Source organism: Brienomyrus brachyistius, chromosome 18 (assembly GCF_023856365.1).
Source record: "Brienomyrus brachyistius isolate T26 chromosome 18, BBRACH_0.4, whole genome shotgun sequence".
In the NCBI taxonomy this organism is placed as follows: Eukaryota; Metazoa; Chordata; class Actinopteri; order Osteoglossiformes; family Mormyridae; genus Brienomyrus; species Brienomyrus brachyistius.
Window position 1 is genome coordinate 15,558,571 of NC_064550.1, and position 26,024 is coordinate 15,584,594.

A 26,024-nucleotide genomic window follows, 5' to 3' on the forward strand; every position below is an offset into this window, starting at 1 on the left:
TGCATAACTAACTTAGGACGGGCCTTAATTGGTCGGCTTGGGCTGACTCTCTATGTTTCAATTACGGCGAAGCCGTCAGCACTTTTCAGGCTAATTGTACTCATCAGCACGAATCATTATAGGGATCCTGCAATCTTAATCAAGATTAAAACCCATCGTGTATTCCAGTTTCCAGACTTGGGACGTTTATCGGAAACCCTGAGGAAGGGCTGGGGGAGGGGGGCAGTTTACATATTTGTCCTAATTGGTCTCTCAGATCTGCTACGGGTCTAAATAAGACATCACCCATAATGCACTGGGGGAGGGTTAATTCATAGAGTCAACTTGTGAAAAACTGTGTAACCATGCACCATCAACTATACACCCCTGATGGACACTGGGACAACACAGATTTGATATTTTCCTTCAAGTAACTGGGGGCTTGAAATCACAAAGTGAACAGAGAGAGACATCAACATGCTTTTACACATCTCTGCACCTCTTCCCACAAACTCTTCACACTCTTGGACTCCTTGGCTGCTACTGTCCTTTCGCAGATAAACATCACATCTGTACTTAATGTATAATGTGTCATTATTTGGGAATTTGGTTCCAAGCAATATTTAAACTTCCACTTGAACACTTTTTTGTACATACCTGTTATCTGTACTGATTTACATTAGTGCTTACATTTTTAATCTGGTTAATTATGTTTCTCATTTCTGTGTTGTCTCTGAAAGTATGGAGCAATACTGTCAAGAAAAAAACATTCCTAGTACATGTAAGGGTGCCTGACCAATAAAGAGAATTCTAGTTCTCATTCTATAGGGGATGATTCTGATTCTGATAATTTGTAAGGGACAGGAGTGTGTGGAAATTCCCAAACAGACCCAGACATCATTCCCATCAGCCATCTTGAACAGAACATAGCGACTTAGAGGGAATGAGGCATTTAGTCAGCAGCTATATTAGCCGTAACCTGCCTCTGTCTCTCTGGGGGGAGACTGACACTCGTTTTCCCACACTCGCCTTTTAGCAAATACGCATTAATAGCTAGCTGAGGTTCGTGGATGACAGAACGTTTTTTCTTAGTTTTTTTTTTTCTAATTAATCATTAAACTAAACTGCTAAAAGATGCAGGAAAATAGCTAAATATTTTCTGCCCGTTTAAATACCTTTACCCCACACTTAGTGTTGCAGACGAATTAGCTACAGGTAAAGGATTAGCGTCTTTTGCTGAATTCACGCTTGTATGTAACGTACAATGTCAAAATGATGCAGGAACACCCACGGAACAACGCCTTGCCCAGACGGCTGATATTTTGTTTTCGTAATTTGAAGTCTCCCTTCCTTCGCGGTCTCGCTGCCAACACTCACAAACATGTTTGGCAAGCTTAGTGCGATACTGCAGTCAGCAGATGTCCTGGAGTCAGAAGATACAACTTCCAAGCACCTCGGTAATCTGGTAACGTGATGAAACTTATGCTCCACAGAGTCCAGCCCTGCATTACACAAATCCCAAGTGCACTGTGTGCAGATATCGGTAAGATTAACCACGTGTTACCAGAGAGAGCGGAGGATTATTGTCAAGCGACTGGCAGCACAGATAACTGGCACGACAGCTCACTGCTTTGACTGTCCTACATCCTCCCTCTGCCATCCCTTGGACTAAATATTAATTACGCTGTCGGTAATGTGAGCAGAAGCTGTTTTCTTCTTCCCCAGCTCAGAGCGAGTCAAAATAAGTCAGTTTTGGCCATTTACTTCACATCTAAAGCACTTTTTTGACAAATTCACGCACACTTTCAAATGTGGCAGAAGAGAAAAGATGATGTTTGGGGTTTTCGCATGGTAATTTTTTAAGACCCAACAGACTGAACAAAATCCCATATTTCCTTGGGGCGAATAGTGTAAAAAGATTTAGGTTAAAGGAAAGAGTATTCATCTATTAATAACAATGCTTTCCACTGAGTAGGGAGTGCATGGCAGAATGTTTCGTCATTGTTAATCATACTTGCAGTTCTTAAGACCCATCTTCGGTCATGTGACCTCAGTCATGTGACCCAGAGTCTCAAGGGGGACAAAGGTAACTGGGGCTTTGGCTGTTCATTAGTCCTGCTCCATTCCCCTAAGATATATAAATTGCTGGGTTTTTCACTGTAAGGAATAGCCCAGAAAGTGCTGACACCGGTCCCAAGATCTGAGCTCTTCCCCTGTGACTTCAGCTACACATTGCTTTTGTTTTCTTGTTTGTTGTGACCCCTGCTTCTCACTTAAACCAGCCCCCCCGACTAAACCCCGGAAAGGTTAACCCATCAAAGAATTGGTCCATCACTGCCAGACAGCCACATCATTTCAGTTGTCCATCCATCACCGCGGCGACATCCTCGCGGCAATGTTAAACTCTCCCGGCTGTATAGAACTCATCCCCAGAGGTGAACTGAAATTCCTTTTTTCATTTCCTTCGGAGTACAGTATAATGATACGTATTACCCCGAGACAGTGCTGTTATTTTCCCCAGAAGCACATCCTTTCCTAAATCACCCCATGGTGCTGCAGAGTCTGGTCATGTGTTCAGCACTGGTCTGAAAGAGGAGACCCCAGTTCCAGATGCTGCCTGATTCTGTAGGTTCAGTCCAAAGGGTCCCTATTCCTTACCAAGGCCATTCAGTCAGAGGGAAACCTTTCGCTGACCACCAGCCGCTCCCCACCTCATATAGCCCATCGACCTCCTGAAATGACACCTGGACCTGTGGAGCCACCATGGATATTTATCAGCAGCTCTGAATAGCCCTGGGTCGACACGCTCCCAGTACGCTGGCAGGCACTGGCTTCGGACTGCCAACACCCCCAGCCGGCTGGGCTCCTCTAACGAGATGGTGACAGGTGGGCATGCAGCAGGATCTCTGAGCAGAACAAGGCACTTAAACTTGGGACCTAAATTCATGCATCCAATTTTCACAACTGCTTCACAACCAGGTAAGAATGGAACCTTTTCCCAGGGGGCATAGAGAAAAAGGCAGGGGGCGCTCTAGAGAGCACACACACAAACAGACAGGTTTCTAATTATATCTTTGTGGGGACCCTTCATTTCTATGAGGTGAACGCTAATCCCAACATGACAACCTTACCCCCTACCCAGCCCTAACCCTAAGGATAAGTAACCAAACTAAATACTTTTGACTAGAGACTTTTGACATTTTTAGTTTTTTGATCGCATTCACAGATCTTTTTAGGGACCTAAAAATGGCCCCCACAGTGTCAAAGTTACAGATTTTTAGCACATTGTGTGGGATATTTGGTCCCCACAATGTACTATAAACCTAACCCATACATACACACACTATGAGCAATTGAAGACGAGAAGTCACCTAAGCCCATGTTTTTGGACTACAGGAAGAAGCCTACGTGACAGGTTTCACATTTTAGGTTTTAGGACAGACAACAGAGCAGGGCAGGAGAGACAGCAATGCAGTACAGGACAGACAGTAATGCTGTACAGGACAAACAGCAGTGCAATACAAGACACAGCAGTGCAGTACTGGACAGACAGCAGCACAGTACAGGACAGACAGTAATGCAATACAGGACAGACAGCATTACAGTACAGGACAGGCAGCAGGACAGACAGTAATGCAGTACAGGACAGACAGCATTGCAGTACAGGACAGGCAGCAGGACAGACAGTAATGCAGTACAGGACAGACAGCAGTGCAGTACAGGACAGGCAGCAGTGCAGTATAGGACAGACAGTAATGCAGTACAGGACAGACAGAAATGTAATACAGGACAGACAGCATTGCAGTACAGGACAGACAGTAATGCAGTACAGGACAGACAGTAATGCAGTACAGGACAGACAGAAATGTAATACAGGATAGACAGCATTGCAGTGCAGGACAGACAGCAGCGCGGTACAGGACAGACAGTAATGCAGTACAGGACAGACAACAGGACAGACAGCAGTGCAGTACAAGACACAGCAGTGCAATACAGGACAGACAGCGGTGCAGTAAATGACAGACAGCAGTGCAGGACAGACAGCAGTGCAGGACAGACAGCAGTACAGGACAGACGGTAATGCAGGACAGACAGCAGCACAGGACAGACAGCAGTGCAGCATAGGACAGACAGCAGTGCAATACAGGACAGACAGCAGCACAGGACAGACAGCAGTGCAGCACAGGACAGACAGTAATGCAGTACAGGACAGACAGCAGTGCAGTACAGGACAGACAGCAGTGCAATACAGGACAGACAGTAATGCAGTACAGGACAGACAGCAGTGCAGTACAGGACAGACAGTAATGCAGTACAGGACAGACAGCAGCACAACAAAAGATAAAACAGTGCAGCATAAGAATGAGTGAACAATAAATGGCCAATTATTAGGTGATGCATTGGGAAAAAAGGATGTGCAAATAACCTCAGAAGTACTGATGAACATCACAGGGAGAGAGCATGCAAATTCCACACACAGACAGGAAGCCTGCGCCCAAAAACCTGTAGGTGTGGGGCTAATATTACTGCCCGCAGAGTCAGTGTGCCTCTCACCTAAGCTACACCACGTTAGTAAATATCATGCTAGAGAGGGTAATTACCTGAACTACTGACTTGGGAAACACCGTGTCATCTGCACAGAGACGAGAGTAAAAAATAGCAGCCTTAATGTACCAGGTGGCCTGGATACTGCACCAGGGGCAAGAATATCTCCACTGCGAGTGCGGGGCGAGTGCCGCAGGACGGAGAGATGAGTGTAGAAGGAAAGAAAATAACATATTAGATTTATACGGCGCTTTTCGAAACACAAAGTCGCGCAAATCATTGTTCGCGTTGCCGTCTATTCCGCTCGCTGTGCAGAAATTGGTGGAGAGCAGATTGAAATCCTCAGGAAACGACTGTAATGGCCTGGCTGCAAAGGGGGGAGCCGCAGAGGGGCGAATTAGACCGCCGGCAAGGCTGATCCGTCCTTTGATGCGATTCGAGCGTTTTAGCTACGTTGCGTCGCTCTTTTTCAGCTGTCCTCGCTCCAAGCCTGCTGGGCTTTGGCGTTTCTTAAGGAAACTAGGTTGAGTCCTCGAAACCAATCAGTGCTGGTGGGGGGGGATGTAATTGAAAGGGGGTTATCATCTAGTTTTTCTTCTCGGGGGACCTGATGGAGATGCTCGCCGCTGCTGGGCCCAGAGGGGGGGTTCCGATTGGGGTGCCGCAAAAATTAGGCCACAGAGAGACATTAGCGCCCGCTAACGGCTGATGATGGACAGGACCAATAAAGAAGGACTTTTCAGTATTGGCAGTTTAGACTGCAGGTTCAAGATAAAGAGCATTTACAAGGCTGCATTTGGTACCTGGGGGGACGTACTAGTTTGGAATTTGGAGTGATTTTTTAACTAAATAAAGCAAAAACACTGTCACTATCTCTGTGGGTTCATAGGCAGGTCGATATAGCTTAGGTTTCTATGCATTCGCATGTGAGCATCAGGCAGGTGCTTGGGTTCCAACCACCCTTGTCCATGTGACCTGTGATAGATCAGTCACAATACTGGGGTAATTCGTAAATACTCAGAATTTAGTCATCCCCATGGAGAAATGTCTTTTCTCCTACCCCATCTTTTGTCACCATGCAGCACCCCTGCAACTGAGGGTTAAGTCCAATTGCAACGTCGGTCTGCTAGTCCCAGGACTCAGGATTGGCAACCTTCCAATCACAGGCACAGAGTCCTTACCCAAAATGCCACACACCACCCTGCTTCACACCCCAGACATCCTTGGATGGGCTCAGATGTACCTCACAATAAAAAATTGCTATAGAAAATGCACACCGCCTGATAAATCTGAATCCACAAAAATTACCCAGAAGGCTGAATGACCTAAAATGAAGGAATTAGACCTTTTAATGTCCAAGTATATTCTTGAAGTTCACTTTATATGGGAAATAGAGATAGTTATCATTAGATAGCAAGAGAATTTAGATCCAACCCATGATTAGAATTCTATGATTTATTCAGTTCCAAAAGTACATAATTTAGGGGGTTTCCACAGATAATACTGACAAGGATACTCTAGGATTTCTCATATGTGAATATGGCTTTTATTAGACATCAGAAGTCTGATGCAATGATCTCTTAGATATAAGGAAATGACAAAGCAGATGAACGCCCATACAGCCCCATCAAAGTAGGATAATGGTGGGAGATCAAATGAGATGATGTAAGAAGCAGCAGTGAAGGAGCTGGACACCTCGGCCTCTTCAGTCTGTCATCAGCCATAAGCAGAGGTGGAGATTTCCGGTCCAGGGAGTACAAATCCAGGCCAAGATTTTGTTTCAACCAGTCAGTTGAGTACTCTGTGACTGTGACTCCATATATTCAACTGGTTGGTTGAAACAAATTCTTGGTCTGGATTTGTACTACCTGAACCTGAAATCTCCACCTCTGGCTGTAACCTAGAGGACATAACCTTATGTACTGTATAAGTGTGCTGTATTCTACCAAAGCATGTAGAGTAAGAAATTTTAGGTCTCTTTTCCACATGGTAGGAATTCTTTACTCACTCAACAGTCAATTAAATCCAAAGTTCAAGCAAACTACCTACTTAATTGACTGAATAATTTGCTGCTGCTGGTTGGTTTTAGAGCCGTGCTCAATGGACACTTCTAGAAATTCTAGAACTTGCATTCAGCTGTGGGACTCGACCCTAAGGTGGCCTACAATTAACCCACCTACTGCCCCTAATCCCAACCGAGCAGATCTGGGCTGTCTCGGTGGACATCTCTGTAGTGTCACAGCTTGTGTGGTTCCTTCCAGGAGCTCTGGCATCCTCTTACAGTCACAAAAGCGATGCTGGCCCCCGATCAAAGGAGAATCAGCTCCTGCCAGCCTTCATTTTGTTCAAGATGGAGCTGACATAGCTACCAGTGCCTCTGATCAGGAACCACTTCTCAGTGACATCCGAATGGATTTCCTTCCTGACACAGGCTGTGCCTAATGCACTTCCTTCCTGACACAGACTGTGCCTAATGCACTTCCTTCCTGACACACTGTGCCTAATGCACTTCCTTCCTGACACAGACTGTGCCTAATGCACTTCCTTCCTGGCACAGGCTATGCCTAAGGCATTTCCTTCCTGGCACAGACTATACCTAATGCACTTCCTTCCTGACACAGACTGTGCCTAATGCACTTCCTTCCTGACACAGACTGTGCCTAATGCACTTCCTTCCTGGCAGAGGTTTCCATACAATTTATGTAAATTCTGCAAAATCATGTTGGCTGAAACAGTCAAGTCTAGAAATCCTCTATCTATTCAGCTATCATGTCCTTGTTTCAACTTTTGAAATGTAATTTAATAAAAAATGTTAAGCGCTCACTAAAATGAACTCTAAGTCTTTTAAGTATTTTTTCCTTAGGTCTTCCTTTGGTGTAGGTGAAATATTGGATGGCAAAAACACAGATAGCAAGGGATGGTGCATTTCCTCCTACTGTCCGACAGATGATCCGCATCGAATCCAGGTGAATGGAGTCTAATCAGAAAGAAATAAGCAATTTTACGTGCAGCCTTGGAATATTCTGCATCAACTGACCCTTAATAAATACTAAAATTCAAATAAGAATGCAAAGTATACATGTATTCTGTGTAATATATAAATAATGATTTTTTTTTTCGAACGCTTCTGAATATTTTTAGTATTCATGAAATGAAGTGATTTGCAATCAAAATGAGGGTTAAATCACTGTTAGGACAACATACCCGATTTTTCTGTCTGGATTAATGCGCGTTCAGCTGAGACGCGAAGATGATCAGGCTGTCTACAGTGTTTGAGATGATACACATTAAATGCATGTCTGTCTACCTGTCATCCTGCCCGCGATGTTTCCTCATTACCTTTCTTCTGTTTTGGCATCTTATTATTCTGGAGATGATGTTTATAGCTCGGAAATGAAGATCCGCATTTGGCAGCCTGATTTCAACTTTGAAGCATGGATTGCAATCTCAAAACACGAAACAATAAAACTTTTTTATTATTATTTCGATGCCGCTCATATTCAGTTTTAGAGGGAAGCGAAAATTAGCGAGTATAAAATGTCATCGCTAATAAGGGAATCTGCTAATCAGGAAGTGACAGCATGCCACGAAATACGCAGGAAGTAATTCCCTATTTAAATGGCCATGATTACTAATGGCTAAAGATAGAAGGCAATTTGTTTTAGTGACCAGCATACTATCGAGAAGACGAGTGACGCTTCAAAAATGTCTGTGTTAGCATGTGGGCTAATTGCCTTCGCAGCTGTCAGATTAGGGGGATGCATAAATGGATTCCTCTCCAGATCCCTTAAGCTGGACCCTTCTCACCTTGAGGAAAATGAAGCACATCTAAACTGTGCTGTTTGTGCTAAAACCGCAATGCTTAAAGAAAGATTAAAAAAAAACTCGAAAGTACGCTTTTAAACTAGCTCAGTCAGACCCGAAAGTAATCAATAAAGTAGCTAATAAGAAGCGGACTGGACTTGTCACACTGATCCAACACATCGCCGTTTTTCATTAACGGTGATGCAACTGTGACTTTAAGCAGCGGTTTCCTGCAGAACTAGAGAGCTGAAGCTGCGATTTGGGGCCACAGAAAACACAGATGTTGCTGTCATCTTGGAGTGTCTATTCAGAATCTGATTCACGCAATACTTTTCATTTTCTTATCTCCCAGGAATCGAGCCAATACTGTTACTCTCTGAGTTAGTGGTATTTGCTTTATCCAAATACAAAGAATGCTTTTTAGGTCTGAAAATAGCAGGGACTCCAGTGACAAATCCAGGATTCTAGGATTTTTGTAGGTGGGGGATATAAGGGGGGGTATAATTCCTGCAAAGCAGCCAACCTTATTATTAACCAATGATATGTTTTGAATGGGTCAAGGGAGGGGACACTCCGCCTTCGTTGCTTTGCATTATGGGAGCCAGGAAGCTCCTCCGCTCAGGGTGCAGTGTAACACCGAAACGCCTGAGTTAGGTGACCTGCCAACACAAAAGGGCCGATGGGTTTATTGGTCTGCGACTCACCTTGGCTCCACCAGGGGCAGCATGGGGTAATTATCTGATTACCTCACTGCAAAGAATGATGACGGGGGGTGATTGGTTCGCTCTTGCGATCTGAGCCACAGCTGCCTGTCTGGTAATCAATCACCCCACCCCCCCACCACCTAAATCAGTCAACTACAGAGGAAAAATCAGCAGAAGACTGCGGGGGCCACAGAGTATCCAGCCCAAAAGACGCCCTCTACTGGAATGCATCAGAAATGCTCTTTTTTGGGACCCCATGCTATAACCAGCACACTTCCCCGCATCTGCTAAACACGTGTGAAAATGTTGACTTGCCTCAAACACAGGTGTGGAAGAAGACCCGGAATTCCCCTGACCAGAGGACCCAAATGAATTCAGAATTAGTCTCCCTCCTGGGTCCTTCGCGACTGTACATCCTCCCTCTCCGACCTTTAAACCACTATTCCCTCCGGCGGAAGTGATTCATTATCCTCATTCCGGCCCCTTGCTGGGAGCGGTCGGAGCTCCGCTGCAGGTCAGTTGTTACTCTTACCGGAGGCTGTGCTCTCATCCCCAGAACACCGCGGTCCTGTGAGGCGTCATGTGACCTCGGGGCACAAATGTGGCCTTGGAGTTTTAAAGGAATTTTAAGCGGTTTAAATGTCCTACACCAGGGGTTCCGAGCTGCCAGTCCACAACCAGCATTTCACTGGGCCATGGAAATGGCCTGGGGGTATCGGGGAGAGGTTTAATTTCCAAAAATAGACTATATATTTTCACACCAGGGTGGCATACTGGCGCAGTGGTTAGTACTGTTGCCTCTCACAGTTAACAAATTTCCCATATATGTGAGTGAATGGTTTGTTGGGTGTGCCCAGTGATGGGTTGGTGCCCCATCATCCTGGATTGTGCCTGTAGCCTCTGGGATAATCTCCAGACCCCCCTCCCCCCCACCAATACACCAGAACAGGGCAAGTGGTTTCAGAAAATGGATGGATGGAGTTTCAATGCTTTTTCTTACAACCTCTGACATTCACATCTGAAAAAAAAACTGGAAACAAATTGACAAATTCTCACACGCAGGGCTACAATCCTAAATGAAACCAGTTTTGTAAAATTAAATGACACAAAAATGAAATAAAAACTGCAACTATAATAGAACTATAAATATCGCTCCCGAAAATAAAAACAAACATTTAATATTTTCTGTTACCATTTTTAAATACTATTTAGCTAAAGTAATGATTTGTTTATCTTTAATTGCCATTAATAATACCTGGAACATGCTTTGCCCATTTTGAGGACATCAGTGCACTGCGTTCCCCTGTAGGAGTCTCTAAAATCAGGTACATCCAACTATCCCTAAAAATAAAATTACTAAAAATTATATATATGAAAGTTAGATAGAAACATTAAAATAAAAACTAATAAAAACCACCTGAAAAAACGAAAAAAATAAAAATTGCATTAAAAAAGGGTGTGAGTTTTACACGTGTGCTGGGCTCTGGCCCTACAGCACAGGTGAGGAAACACGTTGGGGTTCCTCACTCAGGGTTCTCCACGTACCGACGTGACTCCTGTGCGCCGAGGCTGCCACTGTCCGGCCCCAGAGCACCACAAGGCAGGAGGCCAGGAGCACCATCCAGCCGCAGGTCCCGCGCAGCCCCCGCTGCCGCATTTCTGCAAGACAAACACAGCCCAGTATTACAATCCCCTCCCCGTCACATTGGCTAACAACACAGGGGCAGGACATACCTGCAGCTCAGTTGACTACATTTGGGCAGCAGCAGTCTAATGGTTACGGGAGGTTGTGGGGTCGAATCTCTGACCAACAAGGCTCTACCGCCATGCACTGCTCCCAGGGTGCTAAACAATAACTGCCCCCTATGATGTCACATATGGGGTAAATGCAGAGGACACATTTTGTTGTTGTGTGCTGTGGTGTGACAATGAATCACTTCACTTAATGTCTCCTTATGCCTTACACTCATTCAAGGTAGGTTGTATGATGGTGGCTTTACTCTATTCCACATCTCTATGGAGGTGGGGGTGGGGGGAGGCACTGGGGTGTTTGCTGGGATTTCCAGAAGGTTCTCAGTTGTCCCTGCTCCCCAGGCAGCACACAGCACAGACGCCGGAGGAGCCGAATAGCTAGCGGCACCGTGACGGATATTTGACGTGACGTTTCTTCTCTTAGTGTTTACACCTCCTTAACTTTCAGGCCAGATTAATTACCGGTCTCAACATGCGAGGGGTTGCTTGTTACTCTCTGTGATCCGTTCACGAAAAAGGCTTCTCTGAAGGGAACTGCAATTAGGGTTAAGCTGTTCGGTGTCTATGGCGCCCACAGCTTGTCGTGAACAAACGTAGGTCTCCCCTCTTCACTTGTCAAGATCGTCTAGGTGGATCCAAGCAACTAGAGGAGGCAGGAGCAACTAATGAGACGTCTTAGTCCCGCCTCCTCTAGTTGTTTGGACCCACCTCCTCTACAATCTGTTTGGTTATCTCTCTGGACCAATCATTTTCCATTCTGCCCTCAGAAAATTTTTATACCAAAAAAATTCCGACGACCTATTCAAACCGGCTGTGATGCCCAACAGCAATTAAATAAACTCAAAGTGCACTCTCTACCCGGAAACCAATTCAGAATAACCTGGGACATGTTATGGATTCGGTTTGCCCTTCCAATGCGAGGGAAAACCAGACACGATGACAGTGACAGCTGGGAACTTTGCAGTCAGTGACAGGGAGAGAAGAAGATTTACAAAACACTGAGGAGAGAAACTGCGTTATGTTTTGGGGAGAGAGGGGGTTAGATTTGTGGGTTTGCGTGAGAAAGTCTCATCAGAGTGGTTCACATTTACATTTTATTTATTTAGTAGATGCTTTTATCCACAGCAGCATACAGTCCCTGAAGCACATGCGGGTTAATGACCTCGCTCAAGGGGCCAATGTTGAAATCAATCTGCCAACCAAGGGATTGAGCCATGCCGCACACTGCCATATCACACAGGCATACCAATACTGATCTAACATGACTTGTTTTCTTAAAAGCTCTTGAAACTGAACAAATGTTGGACGTGGCTTGCTTGGGCAAAGGGTTAAAAATCAGGTTTTCCTGCTGGTGCTTTTTAGGTATGACTGTGTTGGAGTCTAAGCAGTCATGCGTAACCAAAAATGCCAGGAAGGTTTAGCAGTTTTTTCCAGCTTTGCTCTGCGCACGGGTGTCAGCAGAGTGAAATGGAATGGGTGTCATTCGTTTGTTTTTTCAGCTGCCGCTTACCCAATCGGGGCCAAGGTGATCACCTGTCTCAGCGGCGTGCATAACGTCAAAACAACAAAAAAAAAAAAACTAAAAACACAGCAGCTAAAAGCTATAAAGAGGCCCGCCACCTTTTGCCGTATCTCAGCTAGACGAGGTCACTGTTTGAGTGGGCACTCTACGGTGGTTGCCGAGGGACACAAAGGACCTCTGCTCTTTGAGGACCACACGTATCCACCTCCTATTAATAGGAGGCATCAAGCGGGCCGCAGTGTCACCGCGTGCTGCAGGCTCCTGCTCCGCCTTCGTAGCTGAAGCAATTAGCCTCCCTGTCATAAATAACCTCGACCTGGGGCTTTGTAGGGGGAGGGGTGAGGTTTTGCGTTGCGTTTTGCATGTGCAAAAAGCTTCCAGTCCTAAATAAATGGTTAAGAGGCGCCTGACACCTTTCCCACTGCTGAGCACTAGTTGGGGGGAGGGGGAGGGTTCGAGATCAGGAAGAAACCAAGAGGAAGGCGGGGGGAATATAACATAGTACAGACAGGGGGTGTATTCTTATTGGTCATGAGATGTATATACCCTACAGAACACTGTGGTTCACAATTACTGCTCCAATGAGACCCTCAGGGATGGGGGGGGCATCAATATGCCATTTCCTGTAAGTGGCTGCCGTGGCTTCCTGTGAAATCACTCTGCTGATCCTGGGATTTGAACTAGCAACCTTCTGATCAGAAACACAACACCCTAATCCACAGAGCCGCACACCAACACTGTTGTCCTGTGCCGCATTTTGATGATATAAATCTGCTAAATTTGCTGCTTCTTTCTGGAGGCTGGTGTGACTCCTGTTTTGACTTCCCAAAGCACACACTCAGATTTAATTTTCAGCTCTCTACCTCAGCCACACAGAAGGTTTTTGGTGTTTGCATTACATTAAATTACCAGACATGTTTTTTAAAAAGCAAGGTTAGACAGTCCCTGGTGCAGCTAGAGGTTTAGGGATTTGAACCAACACCCATCTCCTTACACCCATCTTGGGGCTTCCAAACCTACTGTGCCACACATCCCTTTCACTGTGTTGCCCCTGACTATGTCCCACCAGCACCTCCCCAAAAAATACCCTGATTCCTCGTCCCACAAAATAGCAGGCAGCCTAGCTCAGACACAACTTTCTGGTTAGAAACTTCTCCCCGCCCTACCTCCCCTTGGCAAGTGCAAGCCCGTCCTGGAGCACATGAAGGGGAGCCTCTGTGATCAATACCATCGCCAAACCGCTTGACTTTGACTCGATCTCTGTGAGGATCAAACGGCCGGCCTGGAGGAGAGCTTCACCCGCCCACTGCCGCCGTTTCGGACTCAAGGACAGTCTGCCCCCCCCACCCTACCCCGCCCGGAGCTCCCAGTTTTTCGGAGAAGGCATTTGATGTGTAGGTCTTTTTTATTTCATCGCTCTCCGCACATCGGAATCGGACGCGGCGTCAAAGGCGCGATGGAGCGCGGCCAGGAAAACGCCCGGCGAATGTAGAAACCGCGAGCATGAAGACGACTTTTCTGTCCGCATTTCCATTCCACGGGAGTAACGGGGGGGGGGGGGGGGGGTTCGCTGCCGTTGTTGATGGATGTGGGGGTTGTGGACCATTCCGGGCTGCTCCCGTTTCGGCGGGATGGGGAGAGGGGCTCAGGGCCAAGACGTCCGCACTGATCCGCTTCAGTAATTAGTCCCTTTGGAATGCCGCTTCCTCAGCTGCAGATGCTCGGCCTGAACGCCTGAACCCCGTCTGTCTCTCCCTGCTCGGCAATGCGGAATGGTTCCGTTTCCGACAAGTGGGGAGCAGGGCGAGGGGCCTGTTTTCCGGTCCAGAGGTGTGGGTATGAGTCTATAGTGGATTGAGCAGGGTTAGAGAAGGGGGGGGAGAGGGTAGGTTCTGCTAATGATGGGGGTGGCACAGGAACATGGCACATAGGGCATGAAAGTGAGGTGACCACCGTACATGGGCGTGGATACTGATAATCCCCATGGAAACCTCTAGAACATGCCCCCTGCGCAGTCAGCCGCTGTGTACCCACGGTAACAGGCAGGCAGCAAACACGTTGCCATGATTCTCATTCCTGCATCATAAAAATGGAAGCATTTCCTATAACTGTCTGTCTTCCAAAATAACGTCATTAACACCCTCGTCACAGTAACAGAGCTTTCCAGCTAATGAGGGCACACAGCCATCCCGATCCTCACACATACCACATGATCAGATTCTGACGTTGATCAGCTTGGTCCTCAGCTGAAAAAGTATGTGTTGGTAAGATACACTTTTCTGCTTTACGGGCCAGCTCTCAAGCAAGACACTGTCCTAAATCCCAGACTATAGGTCTGGATATTGACCAGCAGCCCCTCATTCAGTCTGACTCCTAGATGTTTAGACTCCCACCAGCCACCCACCAGAGTCTGACTCCTAGATGTTTAGACTCCCACCAGCCACCCACCAGAGTCTGACTCCTAGATGTTTAGACTCCCACCAGCCTCCCACCAGAGTCTGACTCCTAGATGTTTAGACTCCCACCAGTCACCCACCAGAGTCTGTCTCCTAGATGTTTAGACTCCCACCAGCCACCCACCAGAGTCTGTCTCCTAGATGTTTAGACTCCCACCAGCAACCCAGCAGAGTCTGACTCCTAGACGTTACACTACCACCAGTAACCCACCAAAGTCTAAATGTTAGGTTGTTCTGCTAGAACATACAAACCTCAGGGCCAAATTAAACATCACGGCCCTTGGTTTGGGCCAGGGGTGGGGGGTCATTTGGTATAGAGGCTGGTGTTTGGAATGGGGTCAGCTGCTGCCCTGGTTTGGGGGGAAGGGGGTGGACGAAAGCTGCAGGAAACAAAAAATAGCCATTGGTGGGAGAGCATCACATGACGACGCTCAACAGTTTAAGCAGAGGAGGAAAACCAAGATCTGAGGTTCGCCCACACTAAGCAGGGGTCCACAGCCTCATCTGAGGCTAGCAGGCATCGTGGTAACATGGGAGCTGGGTAAGCGCTGATGATATTACACCTTAAAAAGCAGGGGAGTAGCGGGAGAGTCTGTGCAGCCCGGGAGAGGAGGCCTTTAACCTCACTCCCTCAGTGAAATCTCCACCTACACCAGGCTGAACGAACATCTCTGAAGATATTACATCCAAACACAGAGCTGGTTCCTCAGAGGGTCCTGGAACATTTACATTTGTTTGGCAGAAGCTGTTTTGTTTTCCAGATAATCATTGGAGTGATGGGGGCTTAAGGGCTTTGCTCAAAAGCCCAAGAGCAGAATCCCCCAGGGATTAGAACCAGCAACCTTCTCATGACAGGCACAGCATCCCAACCCACCAAGCCACACACCATCCCACAATAAGGAAGCACATCAGCAGGTATCTGTCTTGGAAGGAAATCAGCATATTCAATGAATCAGGAATGCACACTATATACATGATTTCTTTCACAAAGTAGTGAAATTGACCATTTTTACATTTTTTTTTCCTTCAGGTAGTTCGCATTCACACTCAATTATTCATAGACACAAATTAAAATTAGGGAATGGAGTCAAACATCACAATCCTAAAGGCAAACACCAAAATGCTGAATGTTTCAGCACAATGACTGATGGGACATACTGAGGTATGCATGTGGTTATTTGAAAATAAACACAAGTCCATGAATTCTGCTCTCCACAGAACACAAATGCTGCAAGGCAAAGCTGTATAAAGACAAACCCTGATGAGGTTAAGGAATTTATATTTATGGAAACACGTCCCCAGTTCACTTTTTAAAGTCCCTGTTTGCATTTTCCTTGTATATGCATGAAATGTTCTGTGATTAATAATGTGTCACAGTGGCCAGCACACATCATGGGTGTGAAGTCGATTCCCATCCCAGCTCTGAGGGTGCGGAATTCGCATCTCTGCCGGTTTGTTCCCAAAGCCAGTGGACTGGCATTTTTAATTACCAATAGCATGCCCTACAATAGCCTTCTATCCCAACCTGGTTGCCCCCTGCCTTGTGGCCCGTGCAGGGATAGGTTCCAGGCCCCTCGTGACCCTGAATCGGACAGGCAGTCATGGACAATTGATAGGTTCCTCTGTCAGGCCACGCGTGTAACATAAAATCAAATCAGGTCAGAGTTTGTTCAGGGTTAAATCTGTATTTTGTGAGGTAACTTTCTGCCCAGTGAACAGGAAGCAGTCAAAAATACATTAACTTCAATCTCATTTTCCCATTTAATCCAACTGGAAGCACGACTGGGAAAATAAATAGTGACGAAACCACTTAAAAATAAAAACATAACACTGTTGCAGGCATCGATTTTACTTTCACAGAAATGTTGATCTGCAATCCAGCACGGCTGATATTCATAGTTCACTGTTCCAGCTCAGTGAGTCAAATTTGTAAATGTATGAGTGTTTCTGCAGCGTTACCGTGCCGTATGATTTACCCGTCGATTTCACGACGAGCATCTTGAGCTGAACATGAGACGAGCTATTGGCAGGCCTCACCTCTAAATCCTAATGTTTTCCTGTTATTTATTTCTGGAATGGGTGAGCAATTATCGGAGGGATTTTTTTATGGACATGTGGCGCTATGCGAAATTAGCACAGGAGCGGGCTTTGTAGAACACTGGAAATCTCTCTCACATGCGCACAGAAAAATGGGAACATCTCAAAGTGACAAACTTCATGGAATTACACCGGTGATCTGGCTCGTGGGGGTTTTACATGCACAAAAAAACAAGCTCTTAGGGCAGAAAGAAAAATGACTGATTCAGAGAGAGAACCAATCAAAATGTAGAGGATGATTACTGGTGGGAGTCTATATGTCAGATGTCTTATTCCTGCCTACTTCTAGTTGCTTGGACCTACCTCTTCTACAATCTGATTGGTTACCTCTCTGAACCAATCATTTTTTTTTGTTCTGCCCCCAGAACTTTTTGTATAAGTAAAAATCCCACAAGTGGTGATCTGTAGCCCTCTGCTGTTAAGGCAGTAATGGAGAGTCATTACAAGGGCCTGTAGGTTAAAATCGGCAGCCTGAGAGGTAAAAGCTTATGTACTGGAAATATAGGAGAGTCAGGAAGCTTTCAGTGACCTCCAGTGTGATGGTAACACAGCAGAACAGTCCTCTCCGACTTCCGCGCTCAAACACAAGGGCCTGCTATTTGCTGCTCTTAGCATGTTTGTATTATTAATGCTAATTCATCATCATCATTATGCAGTTCATCTATAGACACTTTTACAGCCATGCTACTTTGCTTGGAGGTCCAGGGTGCCCACAAAGACCCTCTCGTGAGTGCAAACAACCAGCCTTTGCACCACAAGTCATTATCTTTAACTAGCAGGATCTTTACATTAATTTAGTTACCAGATGTTTTTACCCAAAGTATTGTACAGTTGAGAAATCTGGGTCAGCCAGCATCTGGAGCAAATGGAGGTTAAGGGTCTTGCTCCATGGCCCAATGTGAAAGCAGGGGATTTGAACCAATAACCTTCTGATCAGGGACACAGAGTCCTAACCCACTGACCAACACGCTGTTGCATCAGATGTTATGAAGCAGATGCAAATATGTACATGTCTCTTAGGACTAATGTTCCCATTTTTAGTCTGTTTTCTGACAGGGTTTGTAGCATCTGGGATAGACGCCACTGCCTGGTCTCAGACTTGTGTTTTCTCATAGAATGCAGTAACAGCTCACAACAGTTATATCAAAAGTATAATGAGCATGGGTCTGAAGAGGCAGTTTTGGCAGGATTTGTTTTCATGGTTGAGTCTTTGGGAACTGTCTGCACCGCCAATCTCGTGGTCTTTAGCAATGTGTTACACGCGTTGTTGTAGTACACTCAGCACCGCCAGGTCATTCCAATCACAGGCGTGTCATTGGAGTTAACGATCATCAGTACCAGGGGGCGGGTCTGTTGTTCCTGGGGTCTCGCTCAAAATGTCACTTCGGCTTCCCCAGAAGTTAACTTAGTGGAAGAATGAAACGATAAAACCCACCACCAAAAGAAAAAAGACAGACTTAAAAATCCCAGAATTCAGTCTCAGTTTAAGATATATATCAACTAAATAGCATCAGTAATCTGTAGGAAATTGAACTCTACGCGGTTATCATATTTTAAATATATTCTTAAACTTTTATTTTGAAAGTAAAACGATAAGCAAATCTTTTAATAAAAGATCAAAGCATAACCTGATGACGTTTATATGCATATGCAGCCGGCGGCATTGCAGATGCGCGAGAGCCACGCGCACTGGGGAGCGCTGACCGCGGCTGGCATACCGAGCATCAGAAGTACAGTTCATTTGCTGATTTGCACGGCGCTCCAGTGCTCGGGCTTCGCACTACACTGGCTTGCTAACGACCGGCTAATCCCTGCAGAGATTCGCCCAATGTCTAGCAGATAAGGCAGCTTAGTGATTCATTCCCCGCTTCAGCCCTTAGTAACGCCGGCTCTATCATCGGCGATGCTTCGCTGAGCCCGGGATCGTTTGCCTGTTTGTTTAGCGATTCCGTTCACGAGTTGCCGGTTTATTCATTATTTAAAGTGTGTTTCTGTATCTCTCTGCCAGCCACAAGAAGCCGTATTACCCTACAAATAATGAGTGTTTGCACCAGCGTCTTTCACATTTCAAACATGTAATTAAAGACATTCAAAGGGCTTTTAATAATCTGAATATCTAATAAATGCAAATCGTTAAAATATGAGGATATGGTTGATGTTTAAAGCTATAAAAATCTATTTACACAAGAAATGAGTTTGTCAGATAAACTATATGCAGGATACTGAATGATAGTCTCTTCGTAGTATCTGCACTGCAGTGGTGCTTTTTGCCGGTGAGGGCATTTTACATAAAGTGTCTATGGGCGTAAATTCAGTTATGTTAGTGTAAGAGGATATGCTTGGCTGTAAGGATGATCATGTGACAGGGGACTGGGGGTGGAGCATGGCCTGGGGTGTGGGGGTGACGATGGGTACGAGAAAGCAAAGAAAAAGGTGTGAGGAAAAGGTGCATGTTCTCGAGAGCCAGTACCACAGGGAGTGAGGTAAGGTCAAATGGCTTAGACACTGTGCCTGAGATCGGAAGGTCGGTGGTTCAAATCTCAGGCTCTGCCAAGCTTTTTTGCTGTAGGGCCCCTGAGCAAGGTTCTTGACCCTCCACCCCCTAGTCACTTCAGGGACTGGCTGGCCCTGCTTTCTAAAAGAAATATTCATGTAAATGACACCGGGGGGGATGACCAACGAGGCCTGACACCCAGCATCACTCACTTATGTCACCCTAACAGCTCATGACAAGACAAACCTTCAGTATACATATTTCTCAGTATCACGGATTCCTATTGGCTGAGGAGAATGTCAGTCAGAGGCGCGTGACCTGGAGATGTCATTAATGAGAATCCTGGGCTGACTTTAGTCTGACCTACAGGGGAAACTGGACCGCTTCCCTGGACAGGGACGGAAAAAAGCAGGAAGTGTGGCGGTCACCTTGAATTATACACAATCTCGATATCTCTCCGCCTGTTTGGGACTTTAGACTGAAGTCTCTTCAATTATTAAAATTAATCCTGACAGAGTAATGTTTGTCCCTGCACCTTCCTCGATGTTTCATTTACGATATAACGGTGTCGCTGTGTTCGTGTCTGGCTGTTTAATATTCCAGAAATTTTACCGCATGCAAATTCTGTGCCTTCAATTTTCTTTTTTTTTTGGGGGGGGGGGGGGGTTCTGCCTTTATTATAGAGGTCCTATGAATATTGCTTCCTCGTTAAGAGCTTTCTGATCTTCCATCTCTTCAAAATAGCTTCTCTGTTATTATCGAATCACTTCAGCCCGTAAATGGCCATCTAACATTCCTAGTGGTGGGACTATAATGCACCCACTGCTTTCTGTTAGGGATTGGACCATAACTTGAGCAGAGTGGCATAGTGACTCAAACTGTTGCCAGTGATGGTCGTTACCGCCACTCAAATCACACATTTTTCGTGGGGCCCCCTGGTGGGCACAAACAGTTACTACACTAGGAAGGCAGGGGTCCCTAAAGTGACTTCTTGAGTGGGGCACCAGAAACAATAAACCAGCCTCTGACTAGTGCACCGGACCTGTAGGGTTTGGGTTCAAATCCCACTTCTCATTTTGTGTGTTTCCTCTCTGCCATGCAGGATTCCTCCTGCTAGTCCAAAAACAGGCAGTTGGGTGAATTTCTGTCTCTAAACAGCCCACAGTGGGTCTGCCCTATGTGTCATGGAATGGAATTGCAGCCAAGCTGGACCCAGTCTGGGATAAGATTCAGGCTCTCCTATTCAAGATTCCCAACTTTACTTGTCACACGCACTGCTATATTGGAACAACTTGCTACAGCTGTGCAGAAAGAGAGTATAGATAAAGGTACATAGAACAGCGATTAACGGTGTCACCACATACCTCTGGGACCAGGGTTCAAGTCTGTCATGGTTCCATGGGAGTGAAGAGGGCATGTTCTTTGGTTTCCCTTCACAGTCCAAAAGCAAGCTGAGATTAAATGGAACTGCCAAGTTGGCCCATAGGTGTGTGTGTGTGTGAGTGTGTCCTGTGATGGTATCCCATCCTGGGTTGTTCCCTGCCTTGTGTCCATAGACTGCAGACCCCTGGCCTGAGTACAATAAGCAGCTACAGAAAGTGGATGGATGGGAGGTAGTAGACTAAAACACAGGATAAACAGAAGACAAACAAAAAGCTATGTATAAAAATACTATTCCGATAACAGAGTGCAAATGGTATTGTGCACAGGGTGCAAATGGCAGTATATGCAAAGATGAAAAAAGTAAACAGCGATGTGGGAAGGTGAGTATGATGCGGTGAAGAGGCATGAACAATTAACATTTGTAAAAACTAGTCATTGTACATGTTCAGGTTGAGAATTCTAATGGCTTGAGGATACGGATGCTGGATACGGGGCTGACAGACAGATACAGGGATAACTGGAGATTTTGCCAGAAAAACACTACGGTCCTCCCACCTGACACAGGAATCCAGCTAATGCCGACAAGCTGTCAGTGATCCTGGGTAAAGTCCGGAAGGTATCGGCAATGGTTAAAATAATCCCTCGTCCTAGCCAGAGGGAGCTCACAGCCAGACCACACCATGGTAATTAACAGGCGATGTTAAGAGAAGCAAATTCGGGGCTTCCAAAGCTGTCATGTCAAATTTCAGAGTTACGCTTAAGGTGCATTATTTATTTTTCATAAGCAGTCAAAGCATGTCAGGCAGGGAGGGAACAGAAGCCTCAAGAAGTCTGCATGTTGGATAGACAAATTTCTCACTCTACATTCCTAGCAGTGGGACTAATTACCTATGAATGCTGCGCGGTGCTTTTGCTATTCAGCAAACAGTGTGAAAATCAGCAGTGGGTTTAAAGGTGACGGAGAAGGTTTACTAGCGTTCATGCAGGAGTACCAAGTCACATGACACTGACCGGTGCCAAGACGTGGAACATGTTATTGGTCTAGATGATGACCTCTGACCTGGTGAGTGCAGGAGTTTTTGCAATGAAGCTTTTTTATTCGCCATTCAATTTTCATATATCCCATCATGCTCTGCTTTTTAAAGACACATGCACACACATAAAGGTGAGAATGAAGCTTGGGGTCTACACCCACCTACACACGCCTATCTATCCAGCACCCCAGGGCCATTTTTAGGAGGTATTAAGGACTTTACGCAAGGGCCCGGTGGAGATGTGACTACTCTGTCAAGCATGAGATTTGAACCAGAGATGTTCTGATCACAGATCACAGGTCCAACCCTCTGAACTACACACCACCCTGTGTAATTTACTGAAAACCAGTTAGACATAGACATTGGGATCTTCCTGTGTCTCAGCACAGACTGTCCCACCCCCTGCTGGGGCAGACTCACTCCCAGGGGGTGTTTTGCTCCTTGCCATTGCCCCGTGTCTCTGCGACGCTCCCATTCCCTCACCTTCTTTAATCTTTAATTTTACACCTAAGCGCAGGGTTATTGTTCTCGTTCTATCGAGCGTGGACCAGACTGCATGTGGGAATTGGTTTTGTACATATTTATTAGCCTGTAGCTGGCTAAACAGAAGCAGGGCGTCCACAGAGCTGCGCAGCAGAAACCGCATTGGGGGCGATGATCATCAAAATGTAAATGCACATTAGACACCTGCACTGGCTTTAATGAGCACTTTAACGGGGGGGGGGGGGTGAGGTAGGTAAGGAGAACCATGGCATCCTGTCGCTGTTCTGGGATCAGGGAGCGCTACACGGCCCATCAAAATGGATGGGTGCTTCAGTCCTACGCTAAAATTACGCAACGCTCGATTTTGGCTGCATGCAGGCCCCGATATGCGACAGGATGCCACCAGTCTTACAGGCAGAGTCTTAAAAATCCGGTGATTCTCTGCTCTCGTTTGTAGGCTCCCCCGTCACAGAGGACAGGTACTTATATTATATTTTGTTTATTTAGTGGACACTTTTTCCCAAAAGTGTCTTTTTTTTGAGAAAGCAGAGTCAGCCAATCACTTGAGCAATTGGTGATTAAGAGCCTTGCTCAGGAGCCTAAACGTGAGAATATTTTCCTGACCCTGGGATTCGAACCCGCAACCTTCTGGTCACAGGCCCACTGAACTAATCTACACCATCCCCAGCCAAAAAGAGAATACATATGTGCCCAACGCCTCATCACATGTGTTTGATGGCATGCCTGCGATATGCTGCCTGTTTCTAGACACCAGATGCATAGATTAGTGCCAGGTGCCCCCCCCCCCCTTTAGCCTGGTCCCCCCCACACTCAGTGGAGGCAACCCAGCGGCACTTGTCCCTCATGCGGTCTGACCACACCCTCTCCGCCTGGTCGTCATATCTTCCCTAAGGAATCTCGTCAATCCAGCAGCCTCACGCTGGTATTTTTAATTACAGTGTCAAATGCACTGTAAATGAGACGATGAGGTCCAGTTGCTCTAATACGTTCTTTTCCGACACGTCCTGCCAGCCCCCCACCGCCTCCCACCCCATGTTTGGACTCTGATTACACATATCAGGGCTCAGACACTGCCATTAATAAATCAGCCGCTTCTCTTTCTGTTCAACCGGGGGTAGGGCGCCCACCCACCCCGCCCCGCTCCAGTGACACACCCCGAAAGCCAATGACCTGTATTGCATAGGTTTTTTTTTCAGGAACAAAACCTCACCTGCTCTTTGAAAAACCCCGCAGGGTTGAGTAAATTCAGATGCCATAATTTAAACGACAGACTGTCTGATTGGCCTCAGAAGGTCTAACGACTTCTTCGGAAACTTCTTCATTCTTAAACCTCCAAGCAGAGATGCAGAACTGTTCCCGTCTGTGGCGGTAACGATCAGCGGGATGCTCCTGCTGACGGCGCATCATGTACACGCAGTCTGCGCCGTCAAGAAAGCGGCCATTTTTACTGACACGCTTTATACCTGCGAACAAGTGAGGGGGCGGTACAACTGAAGCGGGAAAAGGCCCCCACATCGGCACCATCCAGCTGTTCTGAAAACCGGGAATCAGGAGTGCGGAGCACCCTGGAAAATAAAATAATCCACTTCACTTCCTGGCATCGGAAAAAAATAATTACAGATGCTGGCATTAACTAGAAAAAGCTACACTTTATTAAGCAGAGGTCTTGCCTCCGTTCATTCAATTAAAGCACTCCGTAGAGCATGTACAGTGTCCTGGCGTCTCAAAGCAAAGGTGCAAAATTATCATTGGTCCACCGGTCATATTTTAATTGAAGGACTGTGTCCCCCCCCCCACCAGCGCCTGTGCTAACTTAATGATATTCCATCTCGTATCGGGTCGGCAAGCCGGTTAACATTTTAGGCAGAAGATAATGGCTAAAAAATGAGTCCCTGTGGAATAGGGAGAAGAAAAATAGACTCGGAGGATTAAGGTTTAGAAATGACTGGTTCATTTGCGGAGTAATTCTGGCTTTCCCATGTCTAATGGAAGACTAAATCCAATATCCAAGTGCGGAGGATTAGATGAACGGGGAATGGAGGGCCAGTGATCATTTGTGTTGTATATATGCACACAAGGCAGGCTCACCGGCTCCTGCCAATGGTGGGCCGTCCGCGTCCACTGGCACGTGAAATTCGGTAGCCGAAAGAAGCAGAATATGGCCAAGCGTGTCTTCTGTTTCTGCTTCGATCCCATTGGCTACATAAACCAAAATAAGCTGGGCGGAGTCAGCCTTCAGTGCTAATGCACTAATGTGACACTCAACACGGACGGCAAAACCTGCCTGTGTAACATTCTAGCTAATGTTCAATGCTAATGCGCTAATGTGACAGTGAGCACGGCCACTGGACTCTGCTGACGTGAAGTTCTAGGCAGAATTCAATGCTAATGCGCTAATGTGACACCGAGCACGGAGACACGAATTTTGCCAATGTGACGTTCTAGACAGAATTCAGTGCTAATGTGCTAATATATATGGATACCCAATCTTTGTCTATATAACATTCTAGCTAGTACTCAATACTAATATGCTAATGTGACAATACCTACAGATACCTGAACTTTGTTTATGTTATGTTATAGCTAGCACCCAATGCTAATGCCGCTAATGTGACGCTGAGCACTGAGATGCAGTCCATAAACATGCAGAAAGTTACCTATCATCTCCCAAAACGTGTATGTGTGTGTTAGATGTTAGCATGCTGTAATCAATGATGCGAATGTACCCGCCGCTAAAAGGATCATCCTGTGTGAGAAGCGTATTGTCAGCATGCTGAACTGCCAGACAGGAAGGAAAACAATTCGAGAGACATTGTTGTGTTGTTGACTAGTTGTGTTTCTGGAAGTAAACCTCCTTGCCCTGGAAATGATGGTCAATTTTGATATCAAAGCGAGACTCAAACACTGTGGCACTTGGCCTCTAGAAGAGGGTAAAATCTCGATATTACTGCCCTTATATACAAGCCTTCATCATTCTTAGATTAGCCAATCAGTTGAGGAATCAAGGCATTCATTATAGATTGTCAAGGGATAAATGTATTTTGTTTCACGGACTTTCATGCATATTTGCAATGACCTTGTTTCACTATGGAGGACTCTCAGAGTTTGCCTATTTAAAATACTCTCCTTTGCAGTTAAAGCAGTCCTTGTCCATTGCGTTACTCATGCGACGCACCCTCTCCAAAATGTCACCTCGTTCTCCGATCTCGAAATGGGGGCCGTGCAGACTCCCAACCACAGGGCCAACGGGTTTTATAGTCCTTAATTTAAAGGCATATTCAGCTGGGGCTCTTGTTAAGAGGCGAGCGATGCCAGCAGCCATCGATGTGACAGTCGTGCTAATGACTCTCTCTCTCGGGCGAGAGAGGGAGGAACAAGCGGCACCGCTGGAGGAGAACGTTGTGGCCGGACATCTGCGGAAACCCCGCTTGTGCTGCCGCAGAAAGGTCTGTAATTGCGACAGGGACAAAGAACAGGGAGAGGACACGAGTGGCTTTGCTGCACTCTCACGCCAGCTTTCAGCAGAGCTCAATGCACTCAAACTCACCCTTTAAGATGCAAAAAAATGAGTCACGCTGTTCAGGTTGTGATGAGTTCTCAGTCTAATTGACTACCAACAGGTTTGGGCATCCAGAGTCCTGCTTTGGGGAACTTGCTAAATATGTTTTATCAAGGGAAGTTGATAAATATACATAAATCAATAAAACTTTTTTTTCCACATGTCTAGGATTCAACAATCTCCCCCTACTG

At 46.1% G+C, this 26,024-nt stretch overlaps 1 protein-coding gene across 1 annotated transcript in view; it reads right to left on the reverse strand.

The window, feature by feature from the left end:
* The window catches only part of LOC125713219 (chemokine-like protein TAFA-2), an 81,982-nt gene that overhangs the window by 26,533 nt on the left and 29,425 nt on the right, over nucleotides 1-26,024 (reverse strand). Inside the window, exon 2 of the mRNA XM_048984190.1 lies at nucleotides 10,578-10,691. Within this exon, the coding sequence (XP_048840147.1) occupies nucleotides 10,578-10,689 (112 nt within the window). The 5' untranslated portion in view covers nucleotides 10,690-10,691. The remainder of the gene's footprint in view (nucleotides 1-10,577; nucleotides 10,692-26,024) is intronic.